The sequence below is a fragment of the Dermacentor andersoni genome, chromosome 3, assembly GCF_023375885.2.
Source record: "Dermacentor andersoni chromosome 3, qqDerAnde1_hic_scaffold, whole genome shotgun sequence".
NCBI lineage: Eukaryota > Metazoa > Arthropoda > Arachnida > Ixodida > Ixodidae > Dermacentor > Dermacentor andersoni.
Window position 1 is genome coordinate 94,436,483 of NC_092816.1, and position 27,641 is coordinate 94,464,123.

Here is a 27,641-nt window from a genome sequence, read left to right on the forward strand (position 1 = left end):
CAGCGGCTGCCATCATAAAATACCAAAACCCGCATGGAACTCCGATTACAATGCATGCAGCTATCGTAACAGCTGAACTTTGAAAGCGCGCCTTTCTGTACACTTCAAGAGCTGCATTGCTTTGCAGGCGATAGCGGCGTCAACGCCCCCTCTTACGATGGGCTCCAAAAGAAGGTAGTTATTGGTAATGATATAATAGATTTGTCTTTTCTTTACTCGTCACGCAAAATGCTTTTTTTTTTCTTTCACAATGTTTGTTCCCTCCAAACATAGTCTCGCTTCTATCGCTGCTCCCATAACCACCCTTGCTGATGTAGCTGAACCATGAACCCGCTGAACCGCCTTTCGCTCGAAGCTTTGCGACCTATTTGGATCGACCTTGCTTTATGTCCCAAAACCATGATCTGATTCTGAGGCACGCCGCAGTGGGGAACTCCCGGATAATGTGAACCCTGAAGTCAAATAGCAAATACATACCAATTCTCGCCTGCTGGCACATTGAAGGAGATCACCAGACAATCCACAGAGAAAGACTTCCCGCTCTCCCCGATTCAGTCTAAGTACATAGGTAATATCTTTTCTCTAACACTGCTGTGCACATCAGCGTTCAATAATTACCTTGATTCCTTCTCTCGGAAAGTCTATTGGTTCACCTTGGGCTGGCTCGATCTAGAGTGTATTAGAATTTTAGTACACTGTAGTTTTATCCTTGATAAGACCTCCATATGCCACAGGCGGTTGTTCGAAGCTGCCGTGCGCGCTCACTGAGTGGGCATCTCCTCTCGGCACGGTCCTTTGCACAGGGCCCCAACGCTCTCCGAAGAAACCTTTAGCTTCCCAGGCGGGTGGCAATGAGAATATGAGCCCTCTGGATCGAGTCACCAGCCATGCACGTGCGTACACAGCGGATTCATCTTGAAAAGCAGTAAGCTGCGCGCGCGTCGTTTTATTCGAAATCTCGAATGTTTGCACACTCCTAGCTTTGTTTCCTGTCACTGTTAGAAATTGCCCGCTTTGCGGCACGCCTAGGTCGGATAGCTTAGCAATACTAGCGGTATAGAGTCTAAAATTCAATCCGTACTCTACATTTCCGATTAGCAGCCTCCCCCGGTATAAAGAGCAGCAAAGGTGTCCACATTCATGTTCATCCGCCCACGATAAAAGGAGGCGCTCGAGCGCAGCAGTTATCGGCGTGACTTTTACAAAGCTAGATTTGCCGGGAGATTGCTCCATGCACCTCCTCCAGCAAAGGTGCAAGAACCTCTGCAGTTTTCAGTAGATGTTGCAGGTTTCAAGGCACCACCATGCCAAAAGGCAGGCAGTGGCACTGCTACACTCCTGGATGTTGTACAGGTTATCCCGGTGCCAAAGTGCAACAAAACTGTCTTTGTTTAGTGTGCCTAAAGATAAAGAACGCAGGAAAGTCTGGGGAAAAAATCTTCATCGCCTGGACAAGCCCCTTCACGAGAACTGTTCCGTGGGTGAGCTGCACTTCAAGGAGTGGCATATTCTCCGTGACTATGTGCATATTGTGGACAGCAGAGAGGTGAGGATTCCACGGGGCACTCCGATGCTAAAGAGTGATGCAGTGCCTACAATCCTTCTCAATGTTCCGAAATACGTGAGCACGAAGGTACCATGTTGACATGGGCCTACAAAACGAGAGGCATTCGCAGAAAGCAAACTGAGCAGCAAAAAGAAAAAAAAAATGTGATGGTGCATGGGTCCTGATTCCATCACCTGCCGGAGGTGATGGAATATATGGCACCAAACATCGACTCTGAGAACATTCTGAACTTAACCACTCCGTCAGAATATTGGTCCAAACATAGATTCCCATCATTCGAAAGCATTGTGTATGCACTATCTGAATTACAGATAGTGCATACACCTCATCTGGTACTGTCACCTCATCTGGTACTGTCATCTCTGAGAGCTGTCAGTGATTTTCTCTGTCAGCGAGGCTCAAGAAGCTTCATTCAAGACATTTCTGATCGGGAAAATGGTTGCTGAAGGAAATGTAAGGACGGTTTCAGAAGCAGATAGAGCTATATATTCTGCTTCTGACCTTCTGAAATGCCCTGGTGCAATGTCCTCCACTGCACTGACGACAGAAGACTTGACGAGTGCCCTTCAAAGCCAAATTACTCTAGTTGGCAATGCTTTCCACAACAAGAAATGCACAGGGCTTGCAGCAAGTTTTAAGCGATCGACATATTTATTTACATTATAATTTATTGAAGTACCATCATTTCGCTGTGAGCAATACATTTTCCTGTGAGAAAAATAGGGCAGATATTGCATCTGCTAAGCAGTGGTAGAAATAATATGTTTAGTTTGGCAGTTGAATGTTAACGTGGAATCACCAATAATTCAACAATAATTTATCGACACTTCTCAAGAGTACTATGATTATGTCAGCGGGCAGGATGCAAGGACGTGCTATTTTCTAGGCATTTGTTTATTTATTAATTTATCCTTTCTGCTGCCGCCTTCAGCATTAATGTGCATAGGCGAATAGCAAAGATGTATTAATGCGTAAGCATGCATTTTTTGGCAAGTACCCCAGCAAAATCTGTCCGTCCCGTGATGACTTATATCTACAAAATAGATGCGTAATTGATCAAGTTAACATATGTAATCGTTATAATAGTGTAACAGTATGCGATATGCAGCGTTAGAAAAAAATACTGTTTATATGATTACGTCGCCACATCAAGGCCGTAACAGAAAGGAAAAATAAAGAACTTAACACAAGTAATCATTGTAATAATATAATAATAGATTATCGGTAGCATTCGAAAAAAACTGGCTACGTCGCCGCCACCACGTCGAGGTCGTAGCGAAAAAGGAAAATAACGAAGTTAACACATTTAATCGTTATAATAGTGTAATAGCAGATGATTGCATGGTAGTGATTGGTAGACATGCATAAGTTAGCTAAATAAGTAAGCAAAACTGAAGTAGCAGCCGAGCCAAAGAATGCTTATGCATTAGTAGAGAATTAATCTCGGCATTTCTCAGTATTTTTTTTTTATTTCACTCTATACTGTTCTTCGAACTCATCTTCAACCACTACCACTTCCTCTCGTTTAATTATAAATGGTGTTATTTCCCAGGGACACCATGCATCTTGTGCCTGGACTTACAAAAGGCTTTGCTGTCCAGGGCGTCCAGGTTATGTCTGTTGCGGTTACAGCAGCACCATCGCAAACCGTTCAGGACAGCTTCTCAGAAGTTGAGATTGTCGCTGCAAAAACACAGACGTTTATCTGAGAACTTCCTGAGCTTGAAGGGTCGGGTTGCAGCCATGAAGATCAGAAACGCCACAATTAAAGAGGAACTCTTGGCAGAAAAAATGTCAACGCTATCCCCTAAACAATAAGAGGCTATGCGTCACTGCTTTGCAGCAGAGAAGAGAAAAGGGACCAAAGGAATGCACTTTACTAGCAAGTGGATGCTGGAATGCATCTTAATGAAAATGAAAATAAGCACAAGGCTTTACAGACACCCGAGAATTAACAACATTCTTATCCTTCCTAGCCACTCCACCATAAAGAAATACACAAGTTCTTACAAATGTGGATTTGGCTTCAGCAAGAAAATGCTAAAAGCGATGAAAGAAAAGACAAGGATAATGGATAACTGCAGGTGTCACGGGAGTCTCTTGTTCAATGAGATGAAGCTGTCAGAATACCTTTCTGTTGAACAATCCGGGAAACTGCGAGTCGTCGTAGACTTGGGTCCCTTTACTCCGCCCCAAGATGCCAACCTGCCCTGTGACCACGGCATGGTTGTTATGTTCGTGCCGTTTACCGGAGAATTATCGCAAATCATAGGAGCGTTTGCAACACACGGATATGTTAAGGGTAGCCTCTTGTGCTAAATACTCATTGAAGTCATAATTTTTGTGGAGAAGACAGGACTCTGTGGATTTCGTAACGTGTGATGGAGCCTCGTGGAACCGTCGAATGTGGACAATAATGGGCATTCAAGGAACTGCAAATAATGTCATGTGCAAGCTGAATCACCCTGCAGATTCAAAAAGAAGCCTGCATATATTGTTGGACTTCCCACATCTCCTGAAAAGTCCCTGCAACTCATTGCTGAAAGGTGGCTTCAACACGCCAGAGGGGCGGGTAAGATTCTGTACTCTACGCTTTGGTAAGCTTTGATACTGCCATGTTATGCAGGCCTGTCATTACAGTGTTTGTTTCATTTCGCAGATGTCCACGTATTTTGTCCGTAAAGCTTACAACTACATCAAAGACAATATCATGTTGAAAGCAATGCCTGAATCGACCACCAACCGTCTTGAACCAAGTTCTTTTGAGAAGATGCGAGTCTCCCTCGTGTTTCAGTTGTTCGCCGATTACGTGTTGCATAGCCTCCGTCATTACAAAGATCTCATCGAGACAAGCTACGGAAAGGGGTCCCTGGATGGTACAGAGTCATACTTCAGGTATCAAAGTGAACACTTCGGTAAATGTATGCTGTCAGTGCTGTGAAATACAACTGCACCATGCAAGGACTCCAAAATAGATAAAAAAACTAAAACGAACATGCGTCAGAAAATGGGTGGTTAAGCTGTCTTTAGCTGTGCTTTCGGTGCGATATCCTCATTTTTTTTTTGCTGTCATAATTTCTCTAATTATGAAGTGAGTCGCCTAATCCAGGAGCCATTAAATGTCGGTGCTGTCACAGATTTGCTCCCGGCACCCAGCATGGTGCTTTTCCGTACTTCACCTGCCTCATGCACGCCTTCCATTACTCGTTGTCGAGACTAGGGTGCATTAGAATAGTCTTGGGCATTTAGTCGAGACGCAAGAGCTCCTATTTGTAGCCATACCTTATGATACTGCGAAGCCCTCATTATTTGCTAGTGTTAATACTTGCATTTTGTCACTGTACATTTGAACCTAGAATGAGCAGGACAGGTCATGCGCCTGTCTGTGTTAGTATGTGAAAGTAAAACAATGCTATCATTGCGTTTACTTGTCATCGCTGTGCAATTTCGGTCCCCATTTTTGATAGAAAACAAATGAAAGCGTCCGTAACGGTATAATAGGTCCATTAACGTCGTCGTGATAATTTTTTCGATTGCATTTTCTTATTATCGCAGAATGATCAATCAACTGATCAAAGTGATGACATCTTGCCTCAAGGCTGAAGCATTGTGGCCCAATTATACTGGCATCGCTCACCTGTCAAGCTTCCTAGAGTACATCGGCAAGTGGGAACGGCTCATCGCTGGCGGCGGCGGATTCCTCAGCAAATCGACAGCTGTGGGGTTCAGAGTGTCCAGTGTGCTGTCCTTACTCGAATATTTGACCAATGAACTCCAGTTCCGCTGCTTGATGACAGCGCATTTAAGTCAATATCCTATTGAGAAATTATTTGGCATTGCACGCCAATCATCTGGTTGTAATGACCACCCAACTCCGGAGTAATTCTTAATAACAGGCAACTGCTTATGCTTAGCAAAACCGGTGACAGGAACTAAGCTTGAGCCCACTGTACTGACGGTGCTCTCTAGATACCAATGCTGCCAGTTCATCCCACTCAAAAGATTTGCGAGCAACTCTTGATGAATATATCTCACAAGGAAACCTTGACGAGCTAGAAATAGCTGTGAGCCAGAAATACAGTGCCTTTCCCGTTGAGCATTCTAGTTTAGCAAAGAAAACCAGCGAAGCGCGCCTTGTTTATCACATGGCAGGGTATGTCGCAAGAAAGTGCGTGAGAAAATCAGGCTGTGACACGTGCTGCGTGCTGCTGCTCGTACCAGCGTAAGAAGGCGAAACGCATTCGTTTTCAGAATTTTCAGCGTCATGCGGTAAGAGGGGATTGCTCTGTCCCTCTGAGGAGCTCTTTGAATTTGTAAACTATTTGGAGGACGTATTCACAGGCTGCTTCAGTTCAAATCAGCCTCATGCAAACACCATTCTGGATGTGTTGTCACTCGTCAGGGTTAAGGAAAAGACTCTTGGTTGCATTGAACACGCAGAAACAGTCAAAGCTAACATAGTAAAATTCTATGTTGTTACGCGGTTGCACTTTTTGATTAAAGGTGTCAGCAGGTCGAAAGAGGAGCGACGCAAAATGGCGCAGCTTTTAAAAGTCAGAAGATGCACGTGATTTCCATGGCTTTAAAATATTCCACGGACATTTGTGTTTCAGTTCAGCTTTTTCTGGATGTCGGACAGTAAATCGATGACAATAATATATATATATATATATATACAATAGCTGTTTTTGTCTGCTAGGGATATTATTTCTGCGAATGAGAGTTTTATGTGCAGTATTCACGAATAAGTGCGTTTGTTACTGCAAACACCCTTATTCCGGTTGGGAGTTTTCACTTTTTCAATTAGTGCATTTAGAATATTTGATATTTTCTTCTCTTGCATATATGTCGTGAATATATACGTTTCTGTATCCTTTGATTTACCTAGAATTAAGTGCATTGGTCATTCTTCGCGCCACGCAGTTAATAAACGTGGTTTATTTTACTCTATTTTTTTCTTAGATCATTGTCCCTGGTCAATATTCCACCAACGAGAAGCGCGCGTAAAATGGCACGACATAAATCAAATTTTCTTACGTAGCTTCATGTTGCAGATAGGCGGCTAATCACTTGTTAACTTTAGAAAACAGTGTTACATCAATGCCTCCTTTACTAGATGCCTGCCGCGTCTCTAGTCTTCCCATTGGAGCTGAGGTTCCCGTAGTTCAGGGTAGTCGCGGAGAGACGGCGCTCGCAGCCGACCCACTTCCTGTTGCGGAGGAAGTGACGATTACTAGGCTGGCGCGCGCTCGACCAATGGCTTGACGAGAGACCACGGGCCCAGCCCCGCAAGGGCGCCTGCGTCAGCAGGCGTTTGGTGCGTTGCGACACCACGTACCCGAGCACACACATGCGTTTCCCCGCAGGCCGGCTGAGGCCGGTGAACAATAGAAGGCAGCATCCACGTGACCCTGCGTTCCCGGATGTTAGTTCCCTAAGTTGGTTTCCAACTGTCCCTATGGGGCCACTGAATACCTAGTGTGTCACGTGATTGGGGAGGTTTCTTCCCTGTATTGCTGCCGGATTATACAACCCTAGTGCGTGCAATGTCGGAATGGCGCACGTCTGTGATCGAGCTGCCATCGGCGATGACGATCGTCGCTGCGAATTTTGCAGCAAACTATTCATACAGAGGAAGAACATGCTGCAACACATCAGGAACGTTCACAAAATGGCCGTGGATGTCAAGAAATTGATGAAATGCGACGTATGTGGCACTTCCCTGCCTACAATGGAGAAGTATTCGGTGCACCAGATCGCTGCGCACAACTTCGAGGCTGATTACGTGCACCTGGTGTTCCGGAACAATAAGGGTGAGGAACAGTTTTATTAAGTTTATTCTCAGTCATCGTGAGCAAATGACGTTTAAACGCAATATTATATCTTGGACTTTTTTTAATTTCTTGTTGCGCAGTGTGCCTCCAAAAAGGCAGTTGTTTATGCTTTGCGGGCCTTTGTTTTCTCTTTCTCTATCTGTTTCGTGAAGAGCAGCTTTTGCGCAGGTGCCTAATTTATTTCCTTGGGGTATTTTGAAGTTTGTATCCTCGTTAAATATAATTTGTTTGTTTATCCATCTATAGTATAGTCATGTGTGCGCGCTCCCAGCGATGCGCTACATGACATACGTTTGGCATTGTCTGCTTTCCTGCACAGCAAGTGGAGTGAAATTTGACGTTTGTACATCTTATTTTTTTAAGCGACAGGAGTAAGCTGTTTTGCGTTCTGACGTTGCTCTGTGCCACATACGTGCGTGGCCTAGTCTTCGCATCAGTGCACGTTGAAATGCGGCAGAGACGCAGAACCGGTACCATACATGAATTTGCGGATGTCGCCGGGATGGTTTCACAGCGTATTGTGGGCAAACTCTTTAGCAGTACATTTCATAGAATAGAGCGAAATGTGACGCTCGCGCAACCCCCCCCCCCCTTTTTTTTTTTTTACTTAAACGAGAGGAGGGGTTTGCTCTGCGTTCTGACGTTGCTCTGCGCTACTTGCGTGCGTGGTGTAGTCTTCGCCTCAGTGCAGGCCGCAATAGGTCCGAACGCAAGCCGACGTAGGTCCACGACCACACTTGCAATTGCGGCTGTCAGCGGCTTAGTCTCCCGGCATACTTTGGGAAAATTCTTTAGTAGTATACCACAGTCCCTCAATAGAAGGACTCTGGTTGTAGATTTCATAAAGTAGAGCGAACTTTGACGCACGCGCAATCCTTTTTTCTTTAAGAAGAGTGTGTTAGGAGGCTACTTGGTAAGACATCTTTTTGTGAACTTAAACTGCGCTTGAGAAAAGACACCAACGTAGAAGAAGACAGGACGAACGCAGACTAGCAACTGGTTTATTGAAATCACACATAATGCTGCCTCTTCGAACCAGGCGCATGCCCAAGCCAGATCATAACCACGTGACGATGGAACACTACAGTAAAAAATCAAGCTCTTCTTGAAAAGGAGCTTTTCAAGAAGAAACTGAGAGAAGGGATTCACACTGTTCTGGGGCGTAGCTTGCACAATGTGCTCTCAGTTCGTCTTTGTCTTATCGTAACAGCATTGCTATGAATGTACAGTCTGATTCAATATTGAGGAAGGAGTGAGCATAGATCATGCTTAAGTTTCATATTTGTTTCTTATTAAAACAAAACTAATAGCATAAATTTTTTGAAGTTATGGCGCATTGCATTTGAAATTCAATTTTAACATAAATTTGAGCAATATCAAGGGTGACCTCATGACACAGTCGAGTTGAAGGTGAGGGAGTAAAATAAATGCTACATTAGCCCGTGTCCAAAGCCTTCAGAGTGATTATTTTTGTTTGCATCTCTCTCCCAATAGTACTTGTCACTATCTAATGCTATTTTGTGCTTTTATTACAGAATTTCATGAATGGAAAGCAGAAGAAGAGGGTAGCCAGAACTGCTGGTTCATTTTGCCCAGGGACCCCAAAAAGCTGGCCAGTAGAGAAACAAGGATCCACTATTACTGTAATAGATCAGGCGAGGCAAGGAAAAAGGAAGGTCATAGTGACCGTCGGGAGAAAAGTCAGGGGAGCTGTAGGTCTGGTAAGATATGTCTTTCATTTATTACCGTCACAATTACCGTCCGACACCTGAAGGCACCACCATAAAAGTCAGGTATCAAAGAAACCATTACGGTCATAAACCAGAAATTCAGCACTTGAGAATGAGTGACAAGGAAAAGGCCAGCGTAGCAGAGAACCTAGAAAGGGGTGTGCCCATGAAAACCATTCTAAAGCGAGTAAGAACATCTGTGGCATCCAAGCTGAGGCCCGTGCACTTGGCAGAGTGCTCAACCCTGCATAACATCAAACAGCAGTTTAACATTGCTGCTCCTGAACATTGTCACACTAATGACGCTATCAGTGTAGACATGTGGGTGCTTGTGATGAAAGAAAAAGGTGAAACACTTGTCCGCCTGTACAAGGCACAAGGTGCAGTGGACCCAAGTGGTACATTTCCTTCAGCAGACTTTGCTCTTGTTCTGATGACAGAGTCTCAGAAGGAGCTACTAGAAAAATTGGGCCCTGCAGGTACTGTATGTCTTGACTCCACACATCGAACTACAGAGTACCAGTTTGAGCTGACCACTCTTCTGGTGCTAGATAAAATAGGATCAGGTGTAGCTATAGCTTATTTCATCTGCAACCGGATGAACGAGCAAACTTTGACAGCATTCTTCAAATATCTGGAGTCGGCCATGGCCAAAAAAGTGGCTGCTAAGACATTGATATCTGATGATGCGTCGCAATTCTACAAAGCATGGTCCATGGTCATGGGTGCCGCAAAACAGAAACTTCTCAGTGCCTGGCATGTGGATAACAATTGGCGTAAGAAGATACTCGAGTGTGTAGAGAAACAGCTAAGGCCACATGTTTACCATAGTGTGTGGCTACTCTTAGAGTTCCTCGCGGAAAAGGCATTTGAAGATTATTTTAAGCAATTCCTTTCTAGTGAGGAAGAAAAACTGAGGGACTTCCTGAAGTACTTCAATGACCACTATGCAGTTAGGCCGCAAGAGTGGGCCTATTGCTTTAGGACTAGAGCAGCTGTCAACACTAACATGCACCTTCAGAGCAAGCGCAGGACGTTAAAGCATACTATGCTGGAGAGAAAACAGAATAAGCATGGTGACAAACTTATTTCTGCCCTCATGGACTTGACAAATCATTTTTTAATGAAAAGGGCTATCCAGATGATGAAAGGGGCAAAGGGTAAGAAGCTGAGCAGAATTCAGAAGAACCACAGGTCTGGCAGTGAAATGGCAGCTTGAGCCAAATTAAATGAAGATGGCTGTGCCAAATTAAATGAAGATGGCATATAGACTGTGCCATCTCAGTCTATTAAAGGGCTCTCATATAAAGTGTCAAAAGTGGGAGATGGTGCTTGCTGTCCTTTGAGGTGTAAGGAATGTGCAGTGTGTGTGCATACTTACATGTGCACTTGCTATGACCATCTTATACACTTTACAGTGTGCAAGCACATTCATTGTGTGGTCATCGCTAATCCAACTAGCAGCAACAAGGCCCATGAGAGCTCACCCGAAGAAGCATGTGAGGCAAGTCGGGCATTGCACATTGTACAGAGTATAACAAAGCTGGAAGCAGCCAAAGCAGTGTAAAGCTCAGCACTCTTAAGAGCAAAAATGGACTCGGTCAGACAGGCAATATCAGATGGTGAAGTCTCTGAGGGTGTGGCTGAGAAGGCAAACAATTTGTTTGAGCCAGTTTTCATGCTTGTTGAAAGTGAAAGTGACCCAAAAAGAAAGATGCCAGACCATTCAAATGAACCAGCCAACAAAAAAGTTGTGCACCTGTTAAGATTTCACTCTACAAAAAACCCTAGATTGTCGCAGCCATCATCTAGCCTTTCAAGGCCCACTGAAGCTCAAAAGGAAGTCCTTAAATAACAGCTTAGGGACAGCAACATAGAAACAAGAGATAACCATGTCAGCAGGGCACGATTACTGGTAACAAGCCTCCAGTGCAGTTAGGAAGAGAGAAGTGGTGCAGTAGTGCTGTGCTGTCATGCCTTATTGAAGCAGGTTGAGGGCTCACATGTTAACAAATCATGACATGTGGTCTCTGATGATTAGCCCGTCTGTTTTTGTCTGTGGTGTGCAGCCATATGTCACAGCTGGATGGTATGTGTGTTAGAGCACGAGAGATGCCTCCATGCTTGTTGTATGAGCTGCTGGTAAGTGTTCTGTGGAAATACGTACAGACCCAGTGGTCATCTCTGGTATGTGGCAGCTGTTGGATGGTAGTGTGTTAGAGCACGCCTCCATGCTTGTCATATGAGCCGCTGGTAAGTATGTCTGTACATAGATGTAAGGAAGTGCATTGGATGGTGTGTAGTGTTTCAGTGTGCAAAAGCCTCCAATGTGTTTTGCTACTTATAAATTTGTGTAAACACTCAGTAGCGCAGTAGTTATGATGTTGCACTGTTGAGCACGAGCTTGCGGGTTCAATCCCAGCAAAGGTGGCTGCATTTCAGTGGTGGTGAAATGAAAAAAAAAAGTGTGTAGTTGAATTTAAGTGCACATCACAAAACCCGAGGTGGTCAAAAATATTACTGAGTCCCGCACTGTGGAATGCCTCATAATTCTATCTAGATTTTGTGTTCCATGTGATGTTCTTATTGCCCATCTGAATAAACTTTTTCAGATTACCAAAATAGAGGGCATATGCAGTGGTATTGTGTGCAGTCTGGATAAGTTGCTCTGGTCATGAGCACTCAATTAAAACTTCTGCATATTTGGCTGCAGCAGACAGTGTCATAATGATTGTAAAGACTATGCAGAAAGCTTTAGGCCACTCTACATATCAGATCAGTTTTATATTGCATCCCTTATGGTGCATCTCTTACTTGAGTAGGCATAATAACAATTGGCAATGCTTCCTTACACATTTAATATTTTTCTTTTTTTCTTTTGGAAGAGTAGCCTTCGAAGAATAATCTACAACAGTGCTCCTACCTTCTCTTTCACTGTCTCCCCATTTCTTTTCTACACTTCAACTTCATTCTACGCACTTTCTTATTCTCCTCTTCATCCTACATTGAGGGTGTGGGAAAGTGAGCTAAGCGTGCATAAAGATTGCTGTGCCGAACTTAATTGCGGCACTGACGAAAACAAATCTTTGTCAAAAGGTTCACTCCAGCTACATTCCCCCTCCAAACACTGTTTATCACTTCAAGCCTTCATATTCCTGTGAGCTTTTGTCTTGTTTAACAGTTGTAACAGTCATACTATTTATTACTATCAATAGCCAGCATACATTTAGCACTGCAAAGGGCTGTTTAGAAGATGTGCGAGTTTCTACTTCCCTTATGATAAATACTCCAGACATTCAGTCTCTATTTTATGAAAATCTTTCAAACATTGCCAGTGATGACCACCATATAGGTTAATGTCGGCATGGGACTGAGGCTTTCCCGCAAAAAGAACAGTTATGTTGTGCTCATATCATGTGACTGGCAGTTTCTGCTGTAATTTTTGCACTTGTCAACTGCACTGTGAAGAGTTCATTTCTGTGAATATGTGCTGGCCTGATTCTTCTTGTTCACGCATTTCAGATCTTGTGCTACGAGATGAGGAGGTGTAAAATAAAAACACCGTGTAGATTTCACAATGCCTTTAAGAAACCACGCGAAGCTTGGAGATGAAGCATTACATGCACCTTGAACCAAGTGTCTGGACACAGCGAGTGAAAGTTGTTTTGTCATGAGCGAGGGTGTCGGTGTTACTTGTAACTACCTCTAAATAAAGGTTTGTTTCAAAACAGTGGCTCAACTCTGTGTTTCCCCCGGTAAAAAACACAACCATTGGGATTTTCATGAGCGAGGGTGTCGGTGTTACTTGTAACTACCTTTAAATAAAAGTTTGTTTCAAAACAGTGGCTCAACTCTGTGTTCCCCCGGTAAAAAACAAAACCATTGGGATTTACAATTCGCTTTGGCCGTGTCTGCTGTGCCCGGGGCACAGCAAACGAAAGGTGCCCGAAATGTCTACGTTCACCCATGACGTCACGTCCGCTATAACCCATGATGTCACATCCGCTCATTTCCATGGCGGCCGTCTTACGGAGCCGGCTGCGCTGCGAAACGGTCCGTATTCCGTGCCCACTTAGAGCGTGAGTAATTCATCTTTCCACGCTATATGCGCGTAATAAAGGATTGGGGCTGTGAGCAGTTTGATGCGTTACCATTAAGTACCTTGTGCGCATATTTTGCCTCCTGGCCGCGTCAAATTGCAGCCGGCATGTGGAATGGGCCGTGGCATATATAAAGCTGCTCATGTGAGTGGTATTGCCTCCGTCAGGATCGTCAGTGCGTGCACAGAACCATTCAGTAGTCTGGTTCAGGGAGGATGCGCGAAAGAACGAGGACGTAAGAAAACACTGGCATGACGAGCTGTTCCGTCAGATCGCGTTACATCGCGCTTTTTTTCTAAGACCATCTCGCTCGAGCGAGAGGATCTTAGAACAGCATTACTACTGCTTTTTTACAGCTTTGCTGCGGCTCATTTAATCGTCACCTGCATTCTTTTAATAATACAAATGACATCGCTGCGCGGAAGAGCGTCTCTTGAAGTTTCCAAACAAGAGCCAATGCCGCCGTGCCTGCTGCGTATACACGCTTGCCTTTCCTTACGCAGTTAAGACGCGGCACTAGCTCTGCTACTGCGTGATACAGGGTCACTGTGATAAGAAAATTAAAAAAGAACGAACGAAATTAAGGCAGAAAATGTCAAACGTTGCCAAGCGTGATAAACGGACCTGCCTCGCCAGATGAGTTGAAGAAATCGGGGTCCTGAAGTCAGCTTCGCCGCAGTAGACTAGTGTTACGCGCTGAAGCATGTCAGAACTGAAGAGTGACCGCTTTCACCGACATAAATAATATGTGTTCCTTAATGATGTACGCGTGCACCTGCCGTCTCCTGTTACATTACGCGCGTTGAGGCGCCTAAGTGTACTGGCCGGCCTTCAGCGCTATTTCGGACGTGGCTGTGATGCTTTGAACCGTTGGTTTGTCGACCTCGTAAGCCAGTTAATGTTTACACGGCCATTTTTTTCTGAGCTGTTGATTTCTTCCATAACAGCTACGTAATTTCGTAGTTTCCTGTTCAACTGCTTTGGTCATATGCGAGTCAAGGTTGTTCTCTTTAGCCGAGCGCAGTTTTCGAAAGCGAAACGACGCTTTTGCATCAGCATATGGTGCCGTCGCCCATTTACAACACAGTCAATCAATGTAATTTTGTATGTCACTGGGAAACCGCCGAACGCAGGGAACTCACTCGCATGCGGGGAACTGCATAACTAACCACGGCATTACCGTGCCTCTTGGAAAGCTGCTTTGCATCAAAGGCCGGATACCCTTGCTATGATTCACCGCAAAATATTTTGTATGTCTAACCGCTTAACATATTTGTATTGCGGTGAAGGTAACCTTACGGAACCGAATTTCGCAACGCTTTTTAGACTCCTGCATCTCTACCAGCCACTACCAAACGCTGGTCGGTACGTCTCTTGGCAAAGGTCCAGGTAAATCTCCCCTGTTGGGAGTTGGGGGCACTCACGTATATGAAAACTACCAAGGAAAGCAGTTGTCCTGATGAAGGCATGCTCCCGTGTCGAAACATTTGCACCAGCCTGTTCGACCACCGTTATCACCGCAACATAGTTGTGTGTTGCGGTGAAGCATGCCGATATTGGGAAAGATTTACGTGAATCTGGAATGTATGGTTTCTGTCAGCGACGAACCTAATGTTCTACTCTCATCAAAGCAGATTTTCGTGGCAGGATGCATGATGTCTTGAGAACTTTTGTTGGCTAAAGCCATACGTGCCAGGTTAGCTCTTGTCACAATAATACGCTTTACCGCAATACACAAGAGGCCCCGCTGTAGGACACGCCCGCCGTAGTTAGCCAAAACCTTATGTGATGGTTCACTGCAAAACACCTCCTGTATTGCGGTGAATTGCAATAAAGCACATTTGTCAGTTTAGAATGTAAAGACCCTTGCCCTTCGCTTTTGTAATAATATGACTCAGTTTAATGAGAACATGTATTCACTGCTAAAAACATCCACATTGAAATGGAGATATGAACACTGTTGGCAGCTTGTGTGATGTTTTATCCCTTTACTTTTTTGTGTACCTGTCACGCTGCCATTATTAAATTTTCCTGTACTTCGTTAGGTGCTGACATACATAACATTACATCACAAAGAGCCACTGTGTAATTAGTGTTCAAGGACCAGTGTGATGGCTTTACTCAAGAAAGGTTTGGGTTATGTTGTTGTGAAGGTTTTTTTTTAGAGGTAGCTTTCTGAGAAGAAATCAGATGTCAGGAAATAGATCTCATTGGCACAGTAATCTTGGCTGCCTTTTGCTCAAACGTGCCCTAGACATAATTGAGTGATTTGCACTTGCAACTGGACAGCAGCCGTAGCTTGGGAGACCAGTGATATGGCATATTTTATCAAACTAGGTGACACATAGCATTACCAGTCCGAATAGAGACCTGTTTAAATGTTTGTCACCTTTAACACCTAGATTTTCGACCATGAATTCAGAAAAATCTGTAGCACATTTAGAACCTAGATTTTAAATGCTGTATAAGTTGGCTTCTTGTTCACTGCAGCTGTGCTCGGCTTCTGTCCAAACGGGAGAGCACTTCTGCACAGCTTATTAGGGAATATTCTTATTTACATACCTTCTTTTTATTTATCTCGCCTACAATCACAATCAAATGTTTATGGCACATGAATGTGCTGTGCATGAATCTAACTTACAATGCCATGTTCAACAGCGCAGTGCATGTAGCTTGTGTTGGTTCATTCAAGCTAAGCATTGCTACAGCCTTTAACTGTAGGTATCATGGTATGAGAGCAGAGAAATGGATATGCAAAGACAGTTGGGCACATTGAGACATCATCTTTGTTGTGTGTGAAAAGGTGACAGATACACAATATGGGGAGAACGCATGCACTTTCATATTTTCTCGCGCGCACAAAAAAGCTGGAGGAATAAGGTTTCTTCACTGTGCCATAGAAACTATATGTTTGCTCTCAAGGGTAATTCTGATTCATTGGATATGTTCCTGTGCTGTGTTTATTTTCTTGAGTGTGCTTTAGTTTTTGCATGTTAATGTTTCAAACTCGTTTTTATTTTCACAGACTGAACATCCCACGTCTTGGTTTGACTTCCTGGTACAGGATACTTGCACTTAGCATGGAGTGATGAAGCAAAGCAGTGTACTTTTATTAAATGTGCAGATTTTAGCAGTATAACAGCAGTTCATTAAAAAAACATGTGTGCTGAAAATAAAGTGTTCTTACCCACATTCCTCGTTGTCTATTTATTTATTTATTAATACTGTCAACCCTCATAGAGGGTCATAACAGAGAGGACAATACAATTACATAAATCAAATATGGACAATGTCAATGTACGTAAAGTTGCTTAACACTTGTCAATTCACAGTTAATAAGATGTTCACTTGAATGCTGTTCAGCACACTTCTGACATTTATCAAAATACGTACAATGAATATCAAGTCGCACATATCACTTGGTACTTCAAAACTAAATCGAAAACTCCCATAAATATGCCTCAGCAGCATTTTCAAAGTCGGTGACATCTTTTAAGCTAACAATAGCGTTTGGCAATTGGTTCCTCATTTCTATCGCATCCAGGAAAAATGAGTATCGATATGTATCACTGTTGGTGTGGTCCGGCTTTATGACGTAGTCGTGGTTAGTTCGCGGGTATCTTTTGCCTGGAGCATGTAGATATTTGAGCTTATCAATGTTAAGTTGATCCTGCATTATTTGATAAAGCACCTTCAGCCTATATTTTTTCCTACATACCTCAAGAAGATCGAAGTTGCAACGCTGTAACATAAGCGTGACTGATTCCTTCCTTCGGTATGTCGAACAAATAAAACGCGCCGCCAGACTCTTTCCAACTTCCTCTTAAGCGTCACTTGATGGGGACTCCAAACAACGGCTGAATATTCCAGTATCATCCTAATGAAGGCGGTGTATGCAATAAGTTTTACATTACGCGATGCACGTTCCAGTTTTTTTTTTCTAAGAAAATATAACTTTTGATAGGCAGTCATGCAGACGTTATCTATATGTTGGTTCCATGTCAATTTTGCTCATATTCCTGTATTCTCTTCAGCAAAACCACTTATATGGGGAACTGATCATGATAAGTGCTCATGAGCATGTTAAAGAACAGCCTTCAATGTCTGTCTTAGTAAAAGTGTGAAAGAACCAGGTTTGTGCATGAAAAGTTTTCCTGAGGGTGTGTGCCTTGAAGCCCGTAGTGGCAATCACAGGAAACGGGGGTGGATCCAGAGTAGCACCAAAGGGCAAGCCTTCATCGAAACAAATATGGAGGGAAGTGACTGCATGCTCAAACTTGTCAGCTTACAAGTTTGCCAAGACCAAGTGATATCAGAAGTTGATGAAGCCTACATGGTTAATGTATAACCGCTTAGGCCAAAATTATTTAGATACTTTTTATGAGGACTACATATTTACTGGAAATCTCAAAATAATTATGTTAGTGCAGAATACCTTCCACTAGTTGTGACGTCCTTGAAAGAATGAAAATGTTTGAGTTGTACTTGTGTGGTGCATGAAGTTACTTTAAAAAAAAAACAACTCAGCAATGGAAACAAAATGCAAAGAGTAGTATTCGAAATAAATTGCCACCTCTTTAGGGCTAGATGAATTCAAATAATAATAATAAGCAAATGAAGATCGGGCATACAAGATAGATGTTTCAGCTCCCACTTGAAAGCCTTGTTCACAAAGATTGTGAACAAAGCTCCAGTTGAACCAGTTCTTATTTTTCATTTTTATGGCTGGCATCTAATTTTAAACTACTTAGCGTGCCTCTTTTGACCAAACCAGACAGGCTGCCATCAAACTCTTCACTACTTCAATGCAAATAATTGGAGGTTGGCAAATACATTTTTCTAATAGGAATAGTAGGTAACGAATAGTCAAACACTGATGCATACAGTTACAGCAGGCATATTTACCTTGGAATTAAGCACCATGCTTATATTGTCTAGTAAAAAAAGGACAGCTATCAAGGAAGATTAGGATTATCTTTAAGCAAAAGTAATTATACCTCATATACTTGAAGCAGATGTAGTGCTTCTGAAGAATCACGTCCAAACTGCACACACTAAAACATTAAGCTGGGATATTCAAAAGGACAAGTACATGTTTTGCTCGCCAAGTGACTTTTAGTGTGCTCAATTATGTAAAGTGTGCTATTATATGATTAATGTAATTTGCTAATGTAAAGAAAGAAGAAGCCAGGATCTCTTGCTTCATATATACGCGCTGAATCAAGAAGGTAATTAAGGAAGAAGAACACCAGAAATAAACACGAATATTTGTGTGCTTTCTGGCATAAAATAATTATCATGTAAGCCACATAACATGCTTTCCAAAGCATCCCCTACCTTAACTTACAGCTGCATCACGTGAGGGCACTTTCTAAGAACACACATGCTTCATGATCATTCACTGTGTTAGTGACTCCCACTGAAGTAGACTGAGAACATATCTGGGCATTGCATTCAATAGCTGATGGAAAGTGAAAAGACTGCTGCTTGTAGGTATTAATGAACCAAGTGAATAAGAAATATAGGTTCTCAAACTTCTAGTAGTAAGTGTGGCAGCACTTAAAAAAAACATATTACAACTAAAAATTGCAACACATGATGAAATAACTGAAATAGCTAGGGAGAGTTTAATAGACCAATAAACAGGAAACTGCAAATTCCCAACATTTGTGAATACTTTTCTTCACATGTACTCACCTCATAAGCATGACTTCCCTTAATGCTCGAACCTCTGCCTTAATTTCATAATTCCCCATTCTGACTGCTTCGCTCATGCTGATTGACATCTAGCACAAAGGTTGACGAAAGTAGCTGAGCATGTGCATGTGTTGTGAGGCAAGCTGCCCACATCTGGTAGCCGCATGCCAATTTCTCAGAGTAGATGAAAGGGAAGCCTTGAGGGTAAACCATAGAGAAGACGGACACCTTGGTTCAATGATAACTGAAAACACCAACATGGAAAATTTGGACAGCCCACAGAATCAGCAGAATTGACATAGTTCGGAAAAACTGGAAAGATGCATTATGATATTTATGTTACACAGGTTCCAGTCAAGTTGAAGATTTTCACTGTCTAATAAACTTATAAGACAATACATGACCAGCAATACTGTATGGAACCTAAACAAGTTTAATAAAGTCACCTAGAATTCAGGATGGAGAAGTGACTGAATTGAGGATGCTAAAATGGATGAGATGGAGGCAGATTGTGAAGGCAGGTCTTAAAAAATTAACATTCAACACACACTTAAGTTGGCAAAGATTGGACTCAATGTTCACGAAGAAATTGACTAAGATAATTTATTGGTATACGTACATGAGAGAGCAGCAACAATACAGCAGAGATAACTGTCATGCAAGAGGAAAGGACGTCAGTCTAAAAATTAACATTTGATCAGAAGAATGGTTATGCATGGGCTCAGGCTCATGTACAATTCTGTATGGTACGCATGATGTCAGAGCTGCATAGCATAAGGAACTGTGGCCTTAGATGCCTCGATTATGAAATGATGTGGGCCAAGAGTGGAACAAGGATAGCATCAAAAGGGGGCCTCCTCCAAAAGGAGAACCGTAGGGAAACGGGATGAGAGAGGTTTCCTACACAACAGATACAGAGTCATATGAGTCATAGTCATAGAAACCATGACCCAAGGAGCTGCACAACAAGGTATATAAATTCAAATCTCTATACAGTTAAACCTCAGTATAACGAAATTCTCGACATAACGGAGAATTTAACTTTTCATAACCTCTTCTCCATAGAACACCATGCATCTAGAGCCTCAATATAAAGAAGTGTGTTTGTGTGCAATTTCAATATAACGAAATTTCGCTTCTGCTGCAGAGGAGTGCCATTTGAGACAATCAATGGTAACTTCCGTGGACGCAGATAGTCAAATGACTGAATTATAAGCGGCTCCTTGCAAACGCACCTCTCAAACTGCGTGCAGCGCGCGACAAGAACAATAGCTTGGAGCGGCATCATGTTCCGTATAAATTAAGTCCAAGTGCGATCAGATCCTATCGCGCCCCGCGCACTTGTGCTTTAGGTGCGAGTGAAAGTGTGCGAGGGTGAGACAAGAAAGATGGTGGCTTCATAAGTGCGGCCTTCCCCGCGAGCAATGGCAAAGTGGGGAAGGAAAGCGAGCTCGCGATAACGCGATCAAGCGCGCGCGAGGGGGCGGAGTGGGGGGGGGGGGGGATAATTTGGCGCGCGTCTCGGCCATGACTGGCCGAGACGCGGCTGAGCGCATACGCAGCCGCGCACGCTGCTCTAGAGGTAATCTGCTGCGTGTGGAAAGAGCGGGCATGCCAGGAAGGCGTGGCACCATGTAAGCTGTTTTCCCGCACGTTTAGTATTGAAGGTTGCGCAATCTCGAGTTTTGATGATCCGTTGGAACGAGAAGCAGACGAAGCATTCGCTCCCAGCTGCCGGCGCTTTTCATGATAGCGTCGCAGTGCGACCGGGCGACGCTTTGGGGGCGGAGTGCACGCGAAAGCATGGCGTACGTCACTCAATTCGTACCGCTGATGTAAAGATATCAACGTGGCATATGAAACCGTATCATTCATCGCTGACTCCTATATTCGTCAAAATAAAATGTTTTCTAATTCAAACTTGCTTTTTTTTATTGCCCAATAATTCGGAAAATTGCATGGCCCCTTTCCGTGCAACAAAAACGATCGGCGACTGTACTCATTTGCATAACAGATCGAATTTCAATACAAGGAAATTTCTATATAACGAAGCGAATTGCCGATTTTACTTCTTTGTTATATCAAGGTCAGTGGCGTAGCTAGGTCGTCTGGCACCCGGGGCCCATAGGTCTTCTGTCACCCCCCCCCCCCCCCCCCGGCTGTAGTCGAGGAAGGCGAGGACATCAACAAGTTCCTGGTGTCTTCAGACGTATATGACACCCCCCCCCCCCCCCCCCCCCTCTGGCACCTTGCACCCGGGGCCCGCGGCCCCCCGGCCCCCCCTGTTGCTATGCCACTGATCAAGGTTTAAGTGTATAACGAAATGTCCTGTTCTCTACACGGGGGCGGCAATGTGGGCTTGTTCGTTGATCATCATGGAACAGCATGTAGTGTAGCGCAGCGAAAACAAGAACACAAGAAGAAATGAAACACAGACACAAGCGCCTAATTATGTCTGTGTTTTGCTTTTTCTTGTGTCCTTGTTTTCGTTGCATTATACTACATGACATTCAATACTTTCACTGTCACATTCATGAGCACTGAAAACCTAGAATCAACTAATATTTTGCCTGATTCGCCATAATTAAAAAGAAAAATGTGGGTATAGTAGGTCTAATTGAGATTTGATGATTTTAGTATCACTGACATATAGCTTTTAAGAATGTTTAATCGTTTCTTCTGTTAAGGCAGAGTACATGCTCAACTGCTACAATAAGTGTGAACGTAGGCAAAAACGACATTTTTGGCTCTTGCATCAATTTTATGGCATGTTGCGTGATCTAATCAAGTGGTTTCAATTTGACGAAGTTCTCGATTTAACTAAATAAAACCTCACATCCCAATAGAATTTATTAACTAGACTTACTGTACTTTATAACCAAAGTACTGTATAACTATAAGCAGCTACAGCCGCCATGAGTGGCGAGCAGAATTGAAATGAAATTGCTTTAGTCGAAACACGCCGAGTGCTGCTGCTAAAGTACGCGCCACATGCATTGGGTGACTGCGGGAACCGTGGTACCACACGCAGTTATTCAAAGCAGCACATAAAAGTGCCGCGGACTCAAATTGGTTAGTAAATGCATTCGGAACCAGTCTTTCGATTACTCAATTGATATATCAGCCACACACTCGCATAGCACGGCCACGTGGCAAACGCGGCCATGCGGACGCTTCACTATGCACGGATCGGCTGGTTGCAATATTGGGGCACTCTATGGGTGCATGTTTAAAGCACAGCGTATTTTGCCTATCGCGTGATCGTTGCGGGTGCTCCATGGCTGAGTGTATTGCATGGTACAGAATTGGCCCCAGTACCAAAAGTACACAGGTAGGGTGGTCCGTGTAGATGAAGCGTGAACGCGAGCTCAACATAACCACGTCGTCAGTATTCTGTAGCGATTATTTATGCAAAAGCGTCAAATGGCCCATTGAGCAAAAAAGCCGGCGTCTGTCGTCTCAGCGAAACAGCACCTCAGATCCCATTGGCTGCGACCACGTCACGAGCGCGCCTCGACGAAACAGAGCGGGTGAAAGGGTACACCTGCTGTCGCTATATAGTGCACCAGGTGTTGCGTGAGGGGAGAGGGCGTCGCCGCGACGCCACGTCATCTTTGCTCTCGCAAGCCGCCGCCCGGTCCGTATCTCCCCCCTCCATTGGGCTTAGCTGCTGCGCGTGCCTACCGGCCTTGGTGGCCACTGCTGTTTCCTAGGCTCTGGTCGTGCAGCACGTCGGTGGCATGCAGTGTTGGCACCGCAGGCTGCTGCTGCTTGCTAGCTCGGGCCCAATGTAGCTCTAGGGTGCATCACTTGCAGCGTAAAACTCGAAGGACTGCTCAGCGGCGTTCAATTGGGCATTAATGCTTTCGCAATCACAACTCAGATAAGACATGCTTAGCTGTGCTCATATGTTTTTCTTTATTTGGCAAATGGATGCATCATTGTTCACCATTCACAGTCTTCAATCTGTCATCATTGCATTGTCATTTCAAATTAGTTGTAATATCACGCCGGCGGATGCTGCCGCCTTCACACTGTGTAGTAGATACGCAGTCATTGCCATGCATGTACTCATCATCCCAAAGTCGTTATGCCTCAATCGTGATGACTCTAGAATTGTCATCCCATCGTCGATCATGCCATCGTTGTCACCGCATCAGCATCATACTGTTGTCGGCATTCGACAGATGCATTACACAGATTAGCATTACCTTTTCAGCTTCTAGAACAGAATGCACGTGGTGATCTACCGCAGTAATATCATGAGAGACACTTGGGCGGAACAATTGCTGGCCTCAATTGCCAAGCCTCCCTGTAACATCATTTATTTCAATCTCCATAATAATCCTAAATTGTGTCACAAAACTTCTACAACAAATGTCAACATGGTTTCCATAAGACCTTGTCCCTCATGAAAAACACAACTATATTGTCATGTTCACTAACTTGATCTCCTCCATTGAACTTAGTTCTTGCGTTGAATGGATGCTTTTAGCGTTTAAAATTCTGCTACTTTGTGCCACTGCCTCCTTCTCCTGAATAAGCTAACTTAATATTGATCCACATGCAATTACTAAAATTCACTGAATGCTTTCTTCATGACTAAACACAATTTTTATGTTAACAACTCCAATTCACAAATCTGTCTTTTGTCACTTCTGGCATGCCACAATGCTGAGTGTTTAGGCCCTTGATTTTTCTCATTTTAGATCTCGCAAAGAACTTAACGTAGAAAACTAAACTTTCTGTTGATGACTGTGTGTTTTGTTGTGAAACAACCAAACTCTGGCAGGTCTGTTTCTGTTCAAACAGACTAAACAAATGGCCCATTGAGCAAAAAAGCCAGCGTCTGTTGTCTCAGCGAAATGGAAGCTCAAATCCCATTGGTTGTGACCACATTGCGAGCGTCCCTCTACGGAGCAGAGCGGGTGAAAGGGTACATCTGCTGTCGCCCTAGCGTGCCAGGTGTTGCGTGAGGGGAGAGGGCGCCGCCGCAATGCCACGTCATCCTTGCTCTCGGAAGCGGGTGCAAAGTCCATATCTCCCCCCACCACTGGGCTTAGCTGCTGCACGTGCCCAGTGGGGCAATGTCTCCACTAATGTCTCTCCGGAGTGCCATCACTAGTTAAAAACCTAACATCAGTACCCTAGCAAAAAAAACTGATAGAAATTTCTATAGTCTCTTAGGAATATGTATAGGTTGTACGGGTCCTTCTAAGAGTGATATATATTCCTACCTGACCCATAGAACTCTTTACCAGACTGGCAGGCAGCAGATAGATCTCACTGTGCTGCCTACAAGCCCAAATAGCATGATGTACGTATCAGTCTTTTAAACCCAGATAGAGATCATCATATGACATACAGAAATCTGATTGAGGCACTGATAAAGCATGTTAGAAATAGCACACATGCCGGTGCCCACACGCCTGAAGAGACGTTTTTAAAATGAACGGAATATACAACCCTGAATGCATTGCCTGCCACGTGAACAGATTAACAAACACAGTTGGGATATTGGAGTATCAAATAAAAATGAAGTGTATAAACTGTGCAATTATCAAAACATTTTACAGCTTGTATGCAGATATATTATCCTAAACATGTTTTAACATAAATTAAAGCACACGTTTTCAAAGCACAGCAGCGTTACCTAGCCTTTGAAACTACATTGGGGAAGTTGCATGAGAAAAGTATCAGTCCATCTTTGTAGCAGGTGTGCTCCAGTTCTTTTAATACAAAATTACATTTACAAATTTTGCGAGACGGATGTGCAATATTTAATGCATATCCAAAACAGGATTACTGTCATTAACATCATCATCATCATATTTATGTCCACTGCAGGACGAAAGCCTCTCCCTGCAATCTCTAATTACCCCTGTCCTGCGCCAACCGATTCCAACTAGCACCCGCGAATTTCGTAATTTTGGCGCACCACATAGTCTTCTGCCATCCTCTACTGCACTTCCCTTCTCTTGGTACCCATTCTGTCACCCTAATGGTCCAACGGTTATCTAATCTGCGCATTATATGACATGCCCAGCGCCATTTTTTTCTCTTAATGTCTATTAGAATATCATCTATACCCGTTTGCTCTCTTGTCCAAACTGCTCTCTTTCTGTGTCTTAAAGTTATACTTAGCATTCTTCGTTCCATCCCTCTTTGCACGGCCCTTAACTTGTTCTCAAGCTTCTTTGTCAGTCTCCAAATCTCTGCGCCATATGTCAGCACCCATAAAATGCACTGATTGTATACTTTCCTTTTCAATAATAATGGTAAGCTCCCTGTCAGGAGCTCACAATGTCTGCCGTATGCGATCCAGCCCATTTTTATTCTTCTGTGAATTTCCTTCGCATGGTCAGGGTTTCCTGTGATTAGTTGACCTGGGTAGACGTACACCTTCACAGACTCCAGAGGATGACTAGTGATCTTGAACTCTTGTTCCTTTGCCTGGTTATTTATCATTATCTTTGTCTTTTGCATATTAATCTTCAGCCCCACTCTTACACTCTCCCTGTTAAGGTCCTCAATCATTTGTTGTAACTCGTCCGCAGTGTTCCTGAATAGAACAATGTCATCGGCAAACCGAATGTTGCTGAGGTGTTCGCCGTCGATCCCTACTCCCAAACCTTCCCAGTTTAATAGCTTGAATACTTCTTCCAAGCACGTAGCGAATAGCACTGCAGAGATTGTGTCTACTTGTCTGACTCCTTTCTTCACAGGTATCTTCCTACTGTTCTAATAAAGTTTATTTACAAAAGCAAAACAAAGCACTTTCAAGACTGTGGATACCAACTGTAGCTCTAACGTGTCCGGCTGAGTTTGTGAATGCCATAAATTAGACACTACCAACGTGATTTCATTAAAGCTACTTTCTGGGCTAGTTTGTGCTTACTTGATATGAAAATTATAACAACGCTAATGCATCCATCCACAAAGGAACAAGGACAAGACACAAGCAACATGACTACAAACATGACTAGGGTTTATTTTACACTCCACTATCTAAAGAATAAGCAAGCAACTTTAGCCACATTCAAACAAACACATAAGAGGAAGAACACAGACTGAAGTACCAACTTCACCATGCCCATTTGTGCTCACAGATGCTGTATAGAACACCAGGTTTAATTGGAATATGCTTTTATAATATTACAACTTCATATGAAGCTATTTTCTCTAGACTATGCATTTTTGCACTCATCCCAAAAGTGTTGTGATATGTGACAGAACACAAGTGAGCTTGTGCAAAAAGAACAAACTGGCATGGCACACTGACAGGAAGCAAGGAAACAGGACAAGCATCGCTATTGGTACAAGATCTACAGCAATATATCAGAACATGACAATACAGCAATATTATTTAAGCAAAAGTGAGTACAGATCTGAGAAATTATTCAAGTAAGAACATGGATTTACCATTATTAAAACCACATTATCATGAACAAAAACAGCTAAACATCAGTGCACATATTGCAAAATCAGAAGACACAATTCTTCACTGGGTGCTAGTTCAACCACCGCACGTCGAAATGTGTAAAAGTAGTTTAACCTGTGTAGCCTTCAGCATGCGAAAGCAAAGAAGACTATCAGAACAGGCTTCATATATAGTGTTTGGAGTCTTTGATTCAAACCGTAATACACTGTTAAAATAAAATTTCAGAGTTTGCTTGTTTCATTCAGAAAAAAGATAGTGTCTTAGTCATGCTGCCACAGTTAACGGATAAACTTGCACCAGCTACATTGAGTCAAAGGAGTAAATAAATTGAGGCAGACAGATGCACGGTGTGAAAATGATGCTGTTGTATCAAGTAGCATAACTGCTCACTTAACATTCAGCTGCTTTCCATGCCTCTGCATACAGACTGAGAAGCTCTACCTCTTCACCATCTGCTAGTGAACCACTGTTTGTTCACTGTGATCACCCACTCAAGGCAGTCACGTGGTTAAGTAGGGCCCTTCGCTACATGTAAGGACACCGACCCGAAACTGTGCATAAGTCCTGTAAAATATTGTCATTTTTTGGCTACTGCAGCTGTTCATCAGCAGCTGCATCACTACTGCCAACATGCAGACCATGCAATTCCCCAAGCACTTAATCAACAAGAGTACAATAATGAAGAGTGGCAAATTGGGCTAGCTGGTTCATTAGGAAAACAACAAGCTAACGCAAGAAAAAATAAACACTCTAGAATTTTGATCGCTCTGGCTTGGTTAATATATTCGAACATCAAAAAGCTGATTATTACAGAATGCCATAAAGTGTGGTGCACTGTTACCAACAGTTTTTTTTAAAGCTATAACCTGTTATTACCAGACATTCATGTACCATGGCTGAAGACATACTGTTCATCGTTGCCATGTTTTGAGCATGGGAATTAGTCTCTTTCATAAAGGTTTCGTATTGTCCATTCAAAAATATTGTTGTCTATTTCTATAAACACATAAAGGCGCATAACTTCGCTGGGTGTTACGTAAACTAGTGGCTCCCCTCTCCTGACGCAGACTGAAAGGTGCTTTGCATGGAGAATTTCAACAGGAAATAGTTTCTTGCATTTCAGAATTATACAAGAATTCGCTCCAGTAAGAATTCTACAAATGAGAGAAAACGCACCTGAGAGGCTGACAAATGCACTGTTTTTAGTCTTTATAGTTCAAGTGTACTGGAGAGAGTGGAATGTTTGTTGGTTGATGACCATTCGGTAATATT

General features: G+C 43.3%; 1 protein-coding gene, 2 long non-coding RNA genes and 2 pseudogenes across 4 annotated transcripts in view; 4 read left to right on the plus strand and 1 right to left on the minus strand.

The window, feature by feature from the left end:
* The window catches only part of LOC129387536 (uncharacterized), a 60,205-nt gene that overhangs the window by 12,169 nt on the left and 20,395 nt on the right, over positions 1-27,641 (minus strand). Inside the window, exons 1-2 of one of the 2 annotated variants that reach the window (XR_008614700.2) lie at positions 6,605-6,831; positions 3,150-3,250 (exon numbers count right to left, since the gene is read on the minus strand). This is a non-coding gene — a long non-coding RNA (uncharacterized lncRNA). Of the gene's footprint in view, positions 1-3,149; positions 3,251-6,604; positions 6,832-27,641 lie in introns of those variants that run through there. The other variant, XR_008614701.2, reaches the window with a different exon arrangement.
* Positions 3,311-4,989, plus strand: LOC126541227 (uncharacterized; annotated as a pseudogene).
* LOC126542257 (uncharacterized) lies at positions 4,985-6,597 on the plus strand (annotated as a pseudogene).
* On the plus strand, positions 7,091-11,833 carry LOC126542145 (uncharacterized). Its single transcript, XM_050189107.3, has 2 exons — positions 7,091-7,380; positions 8,937-11,833. Exon 2 carries the CDS (start codon positions 9,130-9,132, stop codon positions 10,348-10,350), a length of 1,221 nt encoding a protein of 406 aa, XP_050045064.1. The 5' UTR covers positions 7,091-7,380; positions 8,937-9,129; the 3' UTR covers positions 10,351-11,833.
* Positions 13,036-16,423, plus strand: LOC129387533 (uncharacterized). Its single transcript, XR_008614694.2, has 2 exons — positions 13,036-13,210; positions 16,257-16,423. It is a non-coding gene; the product is annotated as an uncharacterized lncRNA (long non-coding RNA).